The sequence below is a fragment of the Neopsephotus bourkii genome, unplaced genomic scaffold (assembly GCF_033783945.1).
Source record: "Neopsephotus bourkii isolate Nb327-2 ecotype Australia unplaced genomic scaffold, CSIRO-AGI_Nbou_v1 NB_838, whole genome shotgun sequence".
NCBI lineage: Eukaryota > Metazoa > Chordata > Aves > Psittaciformes > Psittacidae > Neopsephotus > Neopsephotus bourkii.
Window position 1 is genome coordinate 523772 of NW_026901334.1, and position 15323 is coordinate 539094.

General features: G+C 52.9%; 1 protein-coding gene across 1 annotated transcript; it reads left to right on the forward strand.

The window, feature by feature from the left end:
• The first annotated feature begins 246 nt into the window (after positions 1-246).
• On the forward strand, positions 247-14822 carry CHAF1A (chromatin assembly factor 1 subunit A). The gene is made up of 14 exons (XM_061355777.1): positions 247-480; positions 780-1582; positions 3726-3782; positions 6233-6474; positions 7058-7118; positions 7548-7616; positions 7991-8214; positions 8556-8724; positions 8927-9007; positions 9092-9181; positions 9377-9638; positions 10205-10692; positions 12481-12574; positions 14346-14822. The coding sequence occupies exons 1-14, from the start codon at positions 432-434 to the stop codon at positions 14429-14431; spliced, it is 2775 nt and encodes a 924-aa protein (XP_061211761.1). The 5' UTR covers positions 247-431; the 3' UTR covers positions 14432-14822.
• The last annotated feature ends 501 nt before the right edge of the window (positions 14823-15323 follow it).

A 15323-nucleotide genomic window follows, 5' to 3' on the forward strand; every position in this document is an offset into this window, starting at 1 on the left:
AGCGCCGGTCGCCTCACAGGGGGCGGGGCGGGCGGAAGCACGGGTCACGTGGGGCGCGCTCCGCCTATCAGCTCAGCGAGGCGCGGGGGCGCCCCGGCTCCCGCCAAATACGAGCGGGAGCCGCCGGGGCGGGACCGGGACCGGACGGGACCGGGCCTGGCGGGCCTGGCCGGAGCAGGTACCGCGGAGCGGGGGAGAGCGGCGCTGCCGCGGTGGTGCCGCACTTCCTGCGCGGCCGGGGTGCGCGGGGCCTCCCCGGGGTAACAAAGGAGGCCCGGAGCCGCCGCCGCGCCTCGGAGCCAGGCCCCGCCGCCTCCGTCCTGCCCGGCCTCGTCCCCCTCGGCCTGTGAGGGTCCCCGCGGCCTTGGGGGGTCTTCGTGTCCGCGGGGAGGCGCGGAGGGGTTTAACTGTGCCGGTTCTCTCCCGCAGACATGGAGTGCAGGGACAAAGCGGCTGCGCCTCCGCGGAAGCTCGTACAAGGTAAGGCTGCAGGGCAGTGGCGTCCCCCGGCGTGGCTGTAGCGCGCTGAGGAGGTGTCAGGCCTCGTTCTGTGCAATAGGGTGGGAGTGAAGGGACCCCAGCTGGGTGCCCAGAGAAGCTGTGGCTGCCCCATCCCTGGCAGTGCTCAAGGCCAGGTGGACACAGGGGCTTGGAGCAAGCTGCTCCAGTGGAAGGGGTCCCTGCCCTGGCAGGGGTGGGAGCTGGGTGGGCTTTAAGGTCCCTTCCCACCCAAGCCGCTGTGTGCCTATGACTGGGGTAACGCACAGCTCTCCTTCCAGCTCGGCTGCCGTTCAAGCGCTTGAACCCCGTGCCGAAGGACGATGCAGATTCCGAAGTCAAGAAGGTGAAGAGCTCCCCCGGGGGGTTTGCTCCCAGTAAGGATCCCTCCCTGGACGTGTTGGCTGCGTCCCTGGACAATGTGGAGAATGACTGCCAGCTGGAGCCAGGGCTGGCTTTTGCTCCCAAACTTGTTAATGGGAAGGGACCATTAGACCATTTTATCCAGAAAAACCCAAAAGATAACGCAAATGAACCTGTAACTGTTACTGAGCTGGCAAAGGGCTCCAGCCATAGACTGAGTGGTGACGCAGACCATGTGGACTCAAAAGCATCTTCATCCCTAGCTATAACTAATGGCACGTTAGGAAAAGAGAGAAACCCCTTGAGTTGCCTGGATTCCACTCAGAGAAGCCAAACAGATGAGTCCATGGAGACTGACACACCGTGTGGGAATCAAGGTGAAGGTTTGGTCGGTGGAATCCAGTCCCGTTCCAGGTTAATGGAGTGTAACAACGTGGAAAGCACAAAGGTAAACCCGACTGAACTGAAGGATGTCATCTTTGGGGGGAAGATGCCTGTGGTGCTCCTGGAGGACATTATGAGCACAAAGCCTCCCCCTGTCACTTCTATGGATGGGAGCATCACATCGGGAAACGAGACCATGGAATCATCCCGGGAAGGGGACTCGGGCCTCACCAACTCCTCGCTGAGCTCTGGCTCTGGGGGCTCCCCCGGGGTGCAGCCTGCAGCAGAGACAAAGAGAACCTCCAGCCCCTTGGCTGCCTCCACGCCTGCGAGGAAGGTTGGTCCCTTGTTCTCTTTGGTGGGTGGCTTCCTGTGCTTGGAGTGAAAAGGACCAATGGGATGGATGTGTGTGGAAGGTGATGGTGATTCATTAGGGATGTAATGGAGTTATTGCCCTTTTGTATCTTAGCTGTAGCAGAAGGGTTTGAGTCGTGCCTGGTTTGGAGCTGCGGGTGTATTTGCATCATGGGGATGTGACTTTAAACTCTGTCACAGGTTCATTTCATTTCTCTGACTGGAGTGCTTCTCAAGTGCACACTCTGTGACTTGGTGCTTTGGTCACTGGGATAAGGACAGTGTCCAAAAGCAGGTTTGTCCATTAGCTGATGTTTTACAACCTCTGTTCTCTTCTTGCTGAAGCTGCTGCAGTTCCTAGGAGCGGACACGGTCCAGGTCAGTGCAGAAACTTTTCCAGCTCTGAATGGCTGTGGCATAGAAAAAGCTTTCAGTTGAAGCCAGAGAACATCAGTTCCCTGCAGATCCCTCTGTGAGCATGGGCATGAGGCAGGTGAGCCTCTGAACCGAGCACACACAGCTTCTGCTCTCGTCCATCTTGTTCCAGGCACACCAGGGACCGCTCGCTGCATGGATGCTGCTCCCAGGAGCAGGATGCTGGAGCACAGGAGGGAAGCTCTCAGTGAGCTGGTTCCTTACCATTGTAGTTGCAGTTTGGGAGCTCTGTGATTCATGGTGAAGTGAAGGGGAAGCTGCTGAGCACAACAGTGGCTGCAGAGGTGATGGGGCCCTTCACGTGGCTCCAGTGCCTGTTCATTGCTCAGTCACTTTGGGAAGGGATCAGTGGGGTGCAGGGGCACCCACAGTGGGGCCTGTGCAGCAGGGGGTTCGTTCCAATCCCACATTCCAAGCCAGGGAATGTGCTTGGGCAACCCCACATGTCTGTGCTGCTCAGCTACAGCTGAGAGGGGAAAAGGAGGCAGGTTTGGAGGGGTGGGTTACGTGCTGCCAGGCAGTGGAGCATGTGGCTGGGGTAAATCCCAGGATCCAGCCTGGTTTGGGTGGGAAGGGACCATAAAGCTCATCCAGTTCCAACCCCAGGTTTTCCTCACCCTCCTTATCAAGGAAACTGATCCGTTCTTATACACTTGAAACTCCCAATCTTTCCTTGAAGGATTTCCAGCCTAGCAGAACAAGTAAAACACTGCTGGAAGACAGGAACCCAACCACGTTGTTGCTTTCCTGTGGTGTGAGGTGAGGCTGTTCCCAAATGGGAACCTGTGTCTCAACCTGTCTTAATCCGTTTGCTCTCGTCGGTGGGAACAGCTCTGTTCAAAGTAAAGCTTCCAGGTGAAAGAGCTCTTGTTTTACCCATAGAATGTCCTGCTGCAGCTTTGCACAGCATCACCTGGGCTGTCTGTGAGCACAGAACATAAAGCACTTGGTCAGTGTTGAGCTGTTAACCACAGAGCTCAAACATCCCACCTTCTGCTGTGAATGGAAGAAGAGGGAATGGGGGAATGCAAGAAACAAGCCCCAGGGTGCTGAAACATTGGCAGATGAAGCCTTTGACCAATCCATGCATAATGCTCTTTAACATCAAATAGTTGTTTTATCCCCCTATATAAATAACAGCATTAACTAACATGAGGAGCATGACCTGTTGGGAGCTTCAGGTTGATGTGCTGCTGGAAAAGCAAGAAGAAACAGCGCTAAAATATGGATGACAGCCCTTGAGTTCAGGCAGTTACAGCTGAATATCCTACCCAGAGTAAGTGGTAGGATGGAAAAAGCCCCAAACAACGAGTTTTAACCCAAAGGAAGTGACTTTGCTGTGATTAAACATCCTCTGCTGTGCTCCTGTGATTTGGAGCAGCTCTGATCTCTGTTTGGTTTTCTGCACATGATATTCCCTTGCAAATGCTACTTTAGAGCTGAGGAGACTGGAGGGATTTGGTTATGCAAAGCTGAGTAAACTGAAGCATTTGAATGGCTTCAGGCTGCGATGTAAATCAGAGCCAGAGCTGCTTGCAGTGTGTTCTGATAGAATAGGTAAGTTGCTGAATACACAAGCCTGCAAGAACAAGGTTAACCCAGTTCAGATGGAGTTTGCTGCTCTCCTCACAAGAGTTCCAGTGCCTCGTGGAGTGATGGGGAGCCCTAAAACTTGTGTTTTGTCATTCCAGGTATCTCAGAAATGCCACAAAAGCTCTGCGGAGAAGGAGAGGCTGAGATTGCAGAAAGTAAGGCATTTTCACTGACATAAAGCTAAGCTGCTGTGCTTTTACAGTGAATAGTAAGCAAAGCCCTTTGTGTTTCATCTTAGTCCACTTAGAACATCTCTTAGCCCACTTTTCCTCGCTTGATGCATATGGAACCAGCTTCATGCATGCACTTAAAGTACTTGGCTCGTTCCAAAGCTGCTTAATGCATATGGAATGAAGTGTGGGTGGCCTGCACTGCATTCCTGTGCACTTTGGTAAGGTATTAAGAACCTGTCAATGTTGCTGACTGCTTGTCGAAATGCACTTGAGGAGTTTTGGCCTAAACCCTTCCTGAGAGGGTAGGTGCACCCTGCAAAGTGATCAGATGCAAATGAACGCTCCCAGAGCTATTTAGGGCCGATTCCCTTCCCCCTTTTAAGCCACAAAACACGGGGTCTGTTCCTCATTAATAAGTGAGGCGAATGGGCTGCTGAGTTGAGGGTTTGCTGGAGAAGCTCTTGGATGTCACATGGAAACGTTCAAGTTCTGCTCTTGGTTTGCTTGATGCAGCTTGCGAGGAAGCTGTTCCATGCTCAAACAGGGGCATGGTGATGCTGCTCATTCTGCTGGATCATAGGGACTGCTGTAGGAGTGGGCTTTGCCTGTTGGAAAAGTGGGTGTTGAGAGGGGCCTGTGCTTAGGGATTTACTGTGTTTCTTAGGAGCTACTTTATGAAGTTGGTAGGGGCCTCTTGTGTGATTTCTGTGTGTGGCTGAGCCTGCTCTTGAGATGCTTTGCCTGTTGCAGTGCCCCATATAGAAGTCCAATCTGTTGTTTGCTTCTTCTATTCTATACATGTGTTAAAAATAGCAGTAATGTGAGGGAGAGATGAGAATGGAAACTGCTGAGAACCAACCAGCCCCACCAGTCCTGCTGTTAGCTTCCCAAGCAGGCAGGAGCCCTTCACCAAGGACTCCGTTCTGACAGGACTGGGTTGGGGTTTAACCACTGGCACTGCTTGCTGTGGTGGTTGCAGCTCTTTGTACATCGTGGCACTGATCTCTTCAGCCTGGTGTTGCCAAGAAGAGATGGGAAATAAATAAAGCAAAGCTGCAGATGCACAGGGAGGATGCAGAGACGCACCCTCGATTCCTGATGAAGTCCCCAGTGCCTGAAGCTGTCTTTCTGCATTCTCCTTTGTGGCAGTAGACCCATAAGGAGACTTTCAGTTGCTCTGGGAGGAAATACAGTGAAAGGCAATGCTTCCAGTGTAACCCCCCCCCCAGTGCCTCTTGAATATGCTGAGGGTGCCTGGTGCTGTCTGTTACCTAAAATGGCTTAGCACCAGTGACAGTTCTGGTGAGCTCCAGGTCTTCTAAAGCAGGTTCACAATCTGGAGTTTGGACTGAAACACATTGTCAGGAAATCCTGATGGCTTTATAAAGCAAAATCACATCAAACTGTCTAAATTTAATCCTGTGCTAGCCCTACCATTGACAGCAAAGCATGAAAGCTCAGCTCATGAGGGATGTGTTTGCAAAGAAAACATCACATCCCCAGATAACTTCCCATAATGCTACAAAGGTAATGAGGATGACTCAAATATAAAGCAAGTAGAACACAAAGCTTCCTTGATGCTTAGGAAATGGAAATGCCTCCATTTGTTAGAGGAAAAGAACAGTTAATGCCTTCAGAGAGGCAGCACAAGGCAGCTCAGCAGCACGTAGCTGTGGTTAATAACCTCCTGTCCTGTGAGAGCTGGAAATGGCACTGCAGGGGAAGCACTGGATGGGTACAAGAATTCCATAAACTGGTTTGGGTTGAAGGAACCCTAAAGCTCCTCCAGCTCCAACCCCTGCCAGGGCAGGGACCCCTTCCCCTGGAGCAGCTTGCTCCAAGCCCCTGTGTCCAACCTGGCCTTGAGCACTGCCAGGGATGGGGCAGCCACAGCTTCTCTGGGCACCCTGTGCCAGCGCCTCAGCACCCTCACAGGGAAGAGCTTCTGCCTAAGAGCTCAGCTCAGTCTCCCCTCAGGCAGGTTCAAGCCATTCCCCTTGGCCTGTCCCTACAGGCCCTTGTCCCAAGCCCCTCTCCAGGTTTCCTGCAGCCCCTTTAGGCACTGGAGCTGCTCTCAGGTCTCCCCTTCAGGAGCCTTCTCTTCTCCAGGCTGCCCCAGCCCAGCTCTCTCAGCCTGGCTCCAGAGCAGAGCTGCTCCAGCCCTCGCAGCAGCTCCGTGGCCTCCTCTGGACTCATCCATCAGCTCCACATCCCTCTGGTGCTGCTGCCCCAGAGCTGCATCAGGACTGCAGGGGGCTCTCCCTGCCCTGCTGCTCATGCTCTGGGGGTGCAGCCCAGCGCATGGAGGGGGGGTCTGGGTTGGGATTTAACATCCCAGCTGAAGAGAGTCCTTATCTGGCTCCAGTTTTCGTGCCAGCAGCCGTTGGTGTGTGCTCAATGGCACCTTGCTTAACGGCTTCTTCCCGCCCCAGGACCAGGAGCGCGCAGACAAGCTGCAGAAGTTGCAGGCAGAAAGGGAGGAAAAGGGAAGGCTGAAAGAAGAAGCGAAAGCTGCCAAAGAGCGAGCCAAGGAGGAGGCCAAGAAGAAGAAAGAGGAGGAGAAGGAGCTGAAAGAGAAAGAAAGGAGGGAAAAGAAAGAGAAAGAAGAAAAGGAAAAAGCCGAGAAGCTGCGAGTGAAGGAGGAGAAACGCAAGGAGAGGCAGGAAGCTTTAGAGTAAGTGCCTTGGTTTCTGCATGCCCTGGGGAATAACGGGTCATGGTGCGAGGACCTTGCCATCCCCACCGTAACCACCCCTCCTGGGGGCTATACTGGTCGAACAGCACGTGCCTCTCTTACAGGGTAGGTTTTAAAGGTCTGAAAGGCTGCGTGCACCAGAGCCTGGTCTCAGCAGTGCTTTCTGCTTGCAGGGTGACCTGGGCTTCTGCTTTGAAATGGCTGAAAAGTGCTGTTATGCTCCACTGAGTTTTCCCTTCCTGACCAGTCTTGCTTGTACTTTGCAGTTGGCTGGCACGGGTGCCCAGGCTGGTGAGGAAGTTGCTTGTAACTTGGTAATATCCTAAATACCCTTCCCTGGGACTGAGGAAGCTCCTCTGTGGCTAAACCAGGGCAGTATGTGCTCTAGAAGGAATCGAGAGTTCTGTACGCTTAACCAAGTCTGCTCCTTGGCTGCATTAACAGCTTTTCTCCTTGCCTTGCATGATGGGGTCTTAGACAAGGTCTGGGGCTTCTCCCCTCTTCCCCGGTGCACATAAACTCTTGGTGGCTCCTGCCAATTCAAATGAACTTTGTATTAAAGGGCAAAACTGGAGGAGAAGAGAAAAAAAGAAGAGGAGAAACGGCAGAGAGAGGAGGAAAAGGTAAATGCTTCCTCTAGCTTGTCTCTAAACCCTGCCTTGGGGAAATGATGTTCATGGGCTCCCTGACACCCTGCCCTGTGTGCAGCTGGGCCAGGCTGCTGTGTGGGGCTGCTGCACCAGTTCTGCCGTGCAGGTTCCTTGTCTGTGGCTTCTCTATGTGGGGTGGTGTCTTTGCTTTTACCCCTTAAAGTACATTTGTTCCTTCAGTGGCCCTGGGTGAACTCAATCCTTTGCCTTAGCAATGACATTGGCATCCCCAGAGCATTCTTAGGCAGGCCAGTTGGGGTTTGTGTTGAGTCACAGGAGCTGGTAACTGGCTGACAGTTTGCTTTACACCTCAGTGGGTTTGAAGTTGAGTCATGCATGAGCTCGCCTGCAATTAGAAACCTTGGCCTAGCTGTGCATTCACAGTGTGCTCTTTGATTGCAGCGGATCAATGCCCAGAAAGCAGAAATCACGAGGTTCTTCCAGAAACCAAAGACTCCCCAGGCCCCGAAGGTGAGCTATTGCTATTCCTGCCCTGCAGTAGTTGTCTTCTAACAGGTACAGGTTTCCTTCTCATCTGCCCCTCCTTGCTGCTTAGGTGGACAGAGCATTAGTTCTTTTCCTCCCTTCCCAATCTCAGGAGTGTAAAGGGCTTTAAAAGAAGCCTGTGACCAGTTTGCTTTAGGAGAAACCTCACCTCTGCCCTCTCCTGCACTGCCTCTAAGGACCTAAAGCCCCTTGAAAAGATCTCTTGGAGTCTCACCTGTGAAGGGCTTAACCTAACTCTTCTTCAGGCCTGGTGTTCAGGTCTGTTGCAGATGGTGACCGTGTTGGTACCACGGTTTCTTGGCTGTTGAGACCCTGCCAATCCTCATTTTACATTTCAGATTCTTGCTGGCTCGTGTGGAAAGTTTGCTCCTTTTGAAATCAGGGAGAACATGGTCTTAGCTCCCCTGTGTCGTATCGCCCTGGATCCAGACTTCTTGGAGCAGCTGGACAAGCTCCTGCATGCACAGAACAGCGAAGTCTCCTTCCTGAGGGACCTAAAGTGTCGGAAACCGCGTAAAACTGGGCCTACCTGTGCCAAGAGCAGCCCTGACGCAGTGAACAGGTTAGTTTGTGGCTTCGCTTGCATATGATGAGCTGCAGAATGGTTTTGACTTTGTCTTAGTCTAATGCTGGAGGTGATGGGAAGAGGGAGCTTTGTTTGAATACTTGTACTGGATGGGAATTGCTTCCCCAGGGAGCAGCAGGTTATGATGGGGATTTCCTTCGTTCCGTGCAGTGCTCTCAAACCGTTTCCTGCAGGGATTCTTGTGCTTCAGGCCGCTGCTGGCCTTGCCTGGGGTTCATCCCTGATTGTTCCCAAAAGGAAAAGCTGCCTCTAAGCTGGTGTTGGGAGCAGCAGGGGAGCGCTGTGCAAAGGCTGAAGGTACTCTCTTGCTCCGACAGTGACATCGTGGTAGTGGATAACTGCAAAACAGACGCTGTTCCTGAAAGGGGGAAATTTGGGAGGATGAAACTCCTGCAGTTCTGTGAGAATCACCGTCCTGCATACTGGGGCACATGGAACAAGAAAACCACTATGATCCATCCCCGCAATCCCTGGTCAAAGGACAGTGTAAGCACCTTGCAGGCTTCTTGGATTCTTTCCTTCTTCCTGCTCTTGAACTTAAGATGTATTTAGCCAAGTTCACTTGGTCTCTGGGATTCCTCATTCACTTCCATGTTCCCTTTTGCTACCGAGTTGTCAGCCCCTGACTGGGGTCTGGCCTCCAGCTCTCAAGTTCATGACACCAATGGCATGTTGGCATTTGTTCTAGAAACTACTGGACTATGAAGTAGATAGTGATGAAGAATGGGAAGAGGAGGAACCTGGAGAAAGTCTCTCCCATAGTGAAGGGGTAAGGATTCTGCCTGCTGGAAACCAGCTTTCTGAACCAGAACACTTGCCAGTGTGCTTTCTAACAAGCAGAGTTTGCTTTTAGGATGATGAAGAGGAGGGAGAGGATGAAGACGATGATGATGGGTTTTTTGTACCCCATGGGTATCTATCTGAAGATGAAGGAGTGACAGAAGTAAGTGAACTCTGGGGGTCACTGGACCTCCATCTGTTCCCATTGAATCTTGTAGTGTTGGCAGTGATGTAACTGGGTTTCTGTGGTCCAGGAGCAACCTCTGCAGCTCAGGGAGCACAGGGAAAAGGGGGCTTAAAAAAAGGTTTTGGTTGTTCCTGGCCCATCTCTCGAGTTCTCTCTCCCCTGTGGCTTTAGGAGTGTGATCCAGAGAATCAGAAGGTTCGGCAGAAGCTGAAAGCCAAGGAGTGGGATGAGCTGATGGCCAAGGGGAAGAGGTTCCATGTGCTGCAGCCTGTGAAAATCGGCTGCGTCTGGGAAGGAGCAGAACACGACAGCAGCACAGGTGCAGACGTGAAGGTTCTGCAGCAGTTCACAGCCTGCGTCCTGGATGCAGCCCTTGCAGAGGAAGAACAGCAGGTCCAGAAGTGTAGCAAGAAAAGAGCAAAAGATCAGCAAAGTAAGGCCTGAAGAGCTAACTGCTTGTGTTTGTGCACTGCTGCACTGTGCTTGGGGGAGCACGGCTTTTCATGCTGAGTGTCAGGTTCACAACAGCCTGTTTCTGACGAGTCTGAAATGCAAGGGATCTCTGAGAGCTCTTGCAAAAGAGTTTTCCAGCGTTGCAGCTGCTATGGCCTTGGTTGCACTCCCCCAAAAACTGCTGCTCTGATTAATGTAGGAAATGAAGGCAGCAGCACTTCAGTAGATGCAGATTTAGGACTGGAAGTGCTTGGGCTCATTGACCTGGTTACTGCTAAGCAGGGAGAGGGCTTAGGTTGTGTGACAGGTTTTGGTACTGAGTAACACAAGGCTGTCTTTAATGAGCACAAAGGCTGGAACAGGTCAAAGCTTTCACTCGAGGGTGCCTTTTCTCCATCCAGTTTAGCTCCTGTTACAATCCTAGATCTAAAATTAACCCCAGCCTCTTTGTGCTCCTGGGCCCTGTGTCCTGATGGCTTTTCCCAGCCCTTCAAGCGTTCATTGTCCCCCCCAACCCAACCTTTGTGCCTCCTTCCTTCCCTGCAGTCCTTGGCCACCTCCTGCCGCTGCTGCACGGCAACGTGAACGGCAGCAAGGTGATCATCCAGGAGTTCCAGGAGTGCTGCCGGCAGGGGATGTTCAGTGACGTGACAGCGGGCACCGACTGCAGCGACGCCAGCCCCGCCAGCCCCATGGCCTCCCGCCCGCAGACGCCCGTCGGGGAGGACAGTGGGGTCCCCTCCAAAGCCAGGCTCAAGAGGATCATCTCGGAGAACTCTGTGTACGAGAAGAGGCCCGAGCACCGCATGTGCTGGTACGTCCACGCCGAGGTGCTCAAGAGCTTTGACCAGGAGCATCTCCCCGTCCCGTGCCAGTGGAACTACGTCACCCAGGTGCCCTCCTCGGGGAAGGAGGAGGGTGGCAGCGGGGCCGGGCTGCCTGTGCTGCAGCCCACCCCCGTGGCACTGAAGAGGAAGGCCACGGGCAGCATGTCCATCACCAGGTTCATGAAGAGACCTCGGGATGCTGAGCAGGTGAGCTCCTGTCGGGGTGCTCTTCCCCAGGGCAGCACAGTGGGGATGGAGCTGTGCACATCCGCTGGCGCACCCCAGACTTGGTCCAGATGAGCAGAGCCCAAATATAAGGCTACAGACACTTTCCTTCACACAACCCCCCCCCTTTTTCTGTGGGGAAAGGAGTGAACTGATGTGACTGAAGAGATGGGTTTCCTCTGTGCCCCTCCAGCTTGGCCTGTGTGTTCTGTTGAAGAATGTTGCTTTCCTGCTGTTCTTCCATTCTCTGCTCTTTGGCAGTGATTTGCATCCAAGCTGTGAATAGTTTCTGCTTGGCCTTGGTTTTACAGCTGTGTGTGATTTGTATGCAGGTTTTTATGGTGTGTATGGCTGCCAGATGCTTAGCCCGAGCTGGGGACTGACATCACTTGCATGTGCACTGATTCAGTGTGGTTCCTAAGTGCTGCAACTCAACCTATAATAAGTCTGCAAAGTCTCCAGCTTATCCTGTCATCCATAAAGCTGAATTTCAAGAGCTGCTTTAAAAGCATCCTCATTCATAGGAACAAAACGAGATGGATTTGAAGGAGTTGCTACTCCAGCTCTAAGCTTTGTTGTGGTCTTCCTGTTGTTGGCTTCTGCTTTTCAGGGTAACCACGGGTACTATGAACAGCTTAATCACCCCACATGATGACTCAAGAGTGTGTGTTGGGTGATGTTTCACTGTGTATTTCAGACGTGAAGATCTTATATATAGGTCCTGAAGTTTGATGTTACCAACCATCTGCTTCCGAACCTATGAGCAGGGCAGGGCTTGAACTGCTGGGGGGTTTATCCCTCATCCTCTGTGGACAAGGGGGTTAGGAAAGAAGCCCCAGACAAGGCTTCTGATGCTTTTCCTTCCCCCTTTATTCCTGGCTTGTCTTCTGAAGCCGCTCCGCATGCAAGCAGTGATGGGGATCAGAGGCTTGCGCGAAGCTGCTCAGCCCCCGAGCTCCATCTGCTTGGGTTTTTAACTCAGCCACTAAATAAAGGCAGAGAGAAAAATCCCTGCTTGGCACCCACTGGAAACTGCTGAGGAGCGGGTGCTGGAGCAGGAAGAGCCGAAGACAGGCTTTTAGCAGAATCCCATCACCAGCTCCCCAGAGCACCCTGTGCCTGCGGGGTGCAGAGACCCCAAAGCCCTTCATGCCTTAGGGCCTCTAAAGGGAGGTCCTGGATCCCATCCTTCCTGCTGAGTGTGGCAGGAACGGGGGGGAGTCAGGGCTGCCAGGTTCTCCCCCCAGCACGTGCTGTTCTCATGTGGGTAAAGGAGCTTTAACATCAGCTGTGGGGAGGGGAGGCCTGGGTCTGGAAGTGGGCAGCACCCGCACCCGTGTGGGAGGGGAACGGCTTCATCTGAGAGCTGTGGCTTTAATGGGAGATGCAAATCTGAAGTTGCTTCTCCTGGAACAGCTTGGAGGGGGTGGTGGGGACCAGATCCTGGATTCCCCTTCCAAAGCAACAGATCCCAGTCAGGTTCAGCCCAGGTTTGAGCTCTGTTTTGCTGTGGGGGCTGTGGAGCGCGTTGTGCAAGGGTGAAAGCTCCTGGAGCAGCAGCTTGGCGTGCTTCCTGCTCCCTGAGCCACTGCACATGGGGCCTGGTATCCCAAATCCCGGCCTGTTGGAGCTGGGACTCTGCTCTCTCTTCCCTCCCAGCTGGTCCGAGGGTGCTGGGAGCCCCAGCGGTGGGGAGCACCCACTGCTGCCTCAGCAGCACTGCCCCAGCACCCTCAGCTCGCTGTTAAAGGCTCCTCTGTTTCCCTTCAGGCTGAAGCTGCAGAGATGGATGGATTTCAGGCAGACACTGAGGAAGATGAGGAGGAGGATGACTGCATTATTGTGGATATACAGCCAGGCAAAGGTGGGGAAGGAAAGCGATAGCAGCCTCTTGGCTGTCCCACGAGGGAGAGGATGGGGTGTGGGGCTGAACCTCTTGAGCTCTTGTGCCCCTTTCTCCGCAGGCCTCGTGCTCTCCTCTCGGGGTATTTTATTCTAGGTACTTCTGTGCTTTTCATGGTTTATTCTAGATGCTGCTTTGCTATTTACAGTCTTTAATGTGCTCTTCCCTCTTCTTCCTCCTCCCTCCCCTTGATTAAACAGTGCAAATAGCATTGGCTGCCAGTGTTACCTTTGGTTTCTGCTGCTTTTCTGGTAAGGACTGGGAATGTTGAGGTAGGCTCAGCAGGTCCAGGAGCTGTTGGTCAGTGCTGCTGAGCAGGGCAGCTCCCTGGGGTATGCACAGGCCAGAGCCCTGACAGGGCCTGCATTGTAACCCCCCTGCTGCCTTCTTGAAGCCATAGGTGGAGGCTGAGCTGTCTGAAAGGGCTGGAGCAGCTCTGCTCTGGAGCCAGGCTGAGAGAGCTGGGATGGATCAGCCTGGAGAAGAGAAGGCTCCTGAAGGGGAGACCTGAGAGCAGCTCCAGTGCCTAAAGGGGCTGCAGGGAACCTGGAGAGGGGCTTGGGACAAGGGCCTGTAGGGACAGGCCAAGGGGAATGGCTTGAACCTGCCCGAGGGGAGACTGAGCTGAGCTCTGAGGCAGAAGCTCTTCCCTGTGAGGGTGCTGAGGCGCTGGCACAGGGTGCCCAGAGAAGCTGTGGCTGCCCCATCCCTGGCAGTGCTCAAGGCCAGGTTGGACACAGGGGCTTGGAGCAAGCTGCTCCAGTGGAAGGGGTCCCTGCCCTGGCAGGAGTTGGGGCTGGAGGAGCTTTAAGGTCCCTTCCTTCCAACCCACTGTAGGACAGTGGCCAAGCTGTGGGCTGACAGGTGAGGGCTCTGGTCAAGTCTGTGCAGCTCTGCTCTAGAATCAAAGCAGTTGCTTGTATTTGTGTCCCAGTTATCCCTTAGGAAGTGGCTTTCAAAGCTCCAGCGTTTATAGCGTGTCCTTTCAGGCTCCGGATTCGGCTGCAGTGGGATGAGGATGTGGAGCAGCTCCTTTCATCTCAGCCAGGTTTTAACTATAAATACTTGCTCATGCACATCACTAACCTAATGCCAAGCACATGATGTGCATTCAGCTCCTCTAAACCACTTCCAAACCCTCCCAGCCCTTCCTTACAATAGAGCTTTCACAATGCCACTGCCACAACCTGAATTAAGTGGGGTTTTGTGGAGGGCAGCTCCTCGAGCTCATAGGGACGAGCTTGTGCATATTCCTGAAGCCCTGCATCCTAAAGCTGAATGCTTGACCCGTTCTAGACATATCTGGTGCCGCGTTCCTCCTCCCCTTCCCAAGCACACAATGGAAGTGCTTGACAAGAAGCTTTCCATTTAATCTTAAGCTGCTTTTTGCTTATTACGAGACTGGAGGAGATGAAAGCCTTGTCCTGGGGATGGGGCTGCTGTTCAGCAGCTTCCCTGCCTCAGGCTCTGTTGACACACAAGCAACTGCCTTTGTTTGCCTCTGCCTGAGCCTAAAGCACTGCAAAGATGAGGAGGATCTCGGTTTAGGGTTGAAGTGGTTTTATTCCGGATCGGTGTTAACCCAGTATTAAACCCAGGTTTTAAACAGCATTGAAAGGGGACTCGCAAGGGAAGACAGCGAGCAGCGAGCAGCCCAACCCCACTCCATTCAGGAGCACAGGTAAACCCCCCAACCAAAGCACCCCAAACCAACCCATTTTCTCCTTTGCAGATTCTACAGTGGCAGCTTTGGACTCGAGTGGCGCAGGAGCTGCTCCCCAGGACACCAGCATGCTCAGCCCATCCAATACAGTTTGAGCCTTAACCACCTACTAACTTCTGGATGTGTGTAGAATGAGTTAGAGAACCTTACACCCAGAGTATCTTTGAAGGAGATACTTGAAAGTGTTCCATATTTCTTGTAAAGAGAAGACAGCACTTTGTTCTGCTTCAGCCCCGATGGAAGCTTATGGTTTTAGTCCTAGTTTTTAGGTTAAAAGAAGAAAATCCTGCATTTTACTCTGTCCTTAATAAAGCATTATTGACATTTTGATACTTCTTTGTAATGGAAGGTATCTAAATTATCTCTAAACCTAGCAGAGGGCTTCTGGAATAAGCTTGTGATGCCACTGGGGGAATGATTGTTCATAATGTTGTATAGCATGGCCTTGGGTATAAATGATGTACAATTATATGTGAATTTATGCTATCTCTAGCCTCCTGTTTGTGGTCTTCCTTGCTCCAGAGCAGAGCAGCAGGGCTTTACCTTGGGGAAAGAGAAGAAACCACACCTTGTGTCCCCTCCGTTTCAGCTGGTGCTGATTGCTGGTCAGGGTTGATTGTTGGTCTCCTGGACCCACTGCTGCAGCAGAGGCTGTAAGTGCAAAGCCATCACGGCTGCCATACAAAAGACTGAGCTAGCATCAGACTTGCTTGGAGTTCTACCTTCTATGGCTTGTGAGGTGATGGGTTAGTTCCCTAGACCCCTGGCTGCAGTTTGAGGCATCATCTCTCATCTGTCAGTCCCTTGGGCTGGCTGTGGGTGCATGGAGCGAAGAGGTGGGTGATGCCACAGCGACACCAGTAACACCAGTGCCAGCCCCTGCATTTCAAACCTACAGAGCAATGCAATTCCAGCAGCTTTGAACAGAACTGAGTCTTTAACCATTCCACTGACCGGACTATGCATCCCTGCATCTACGTATGTTCT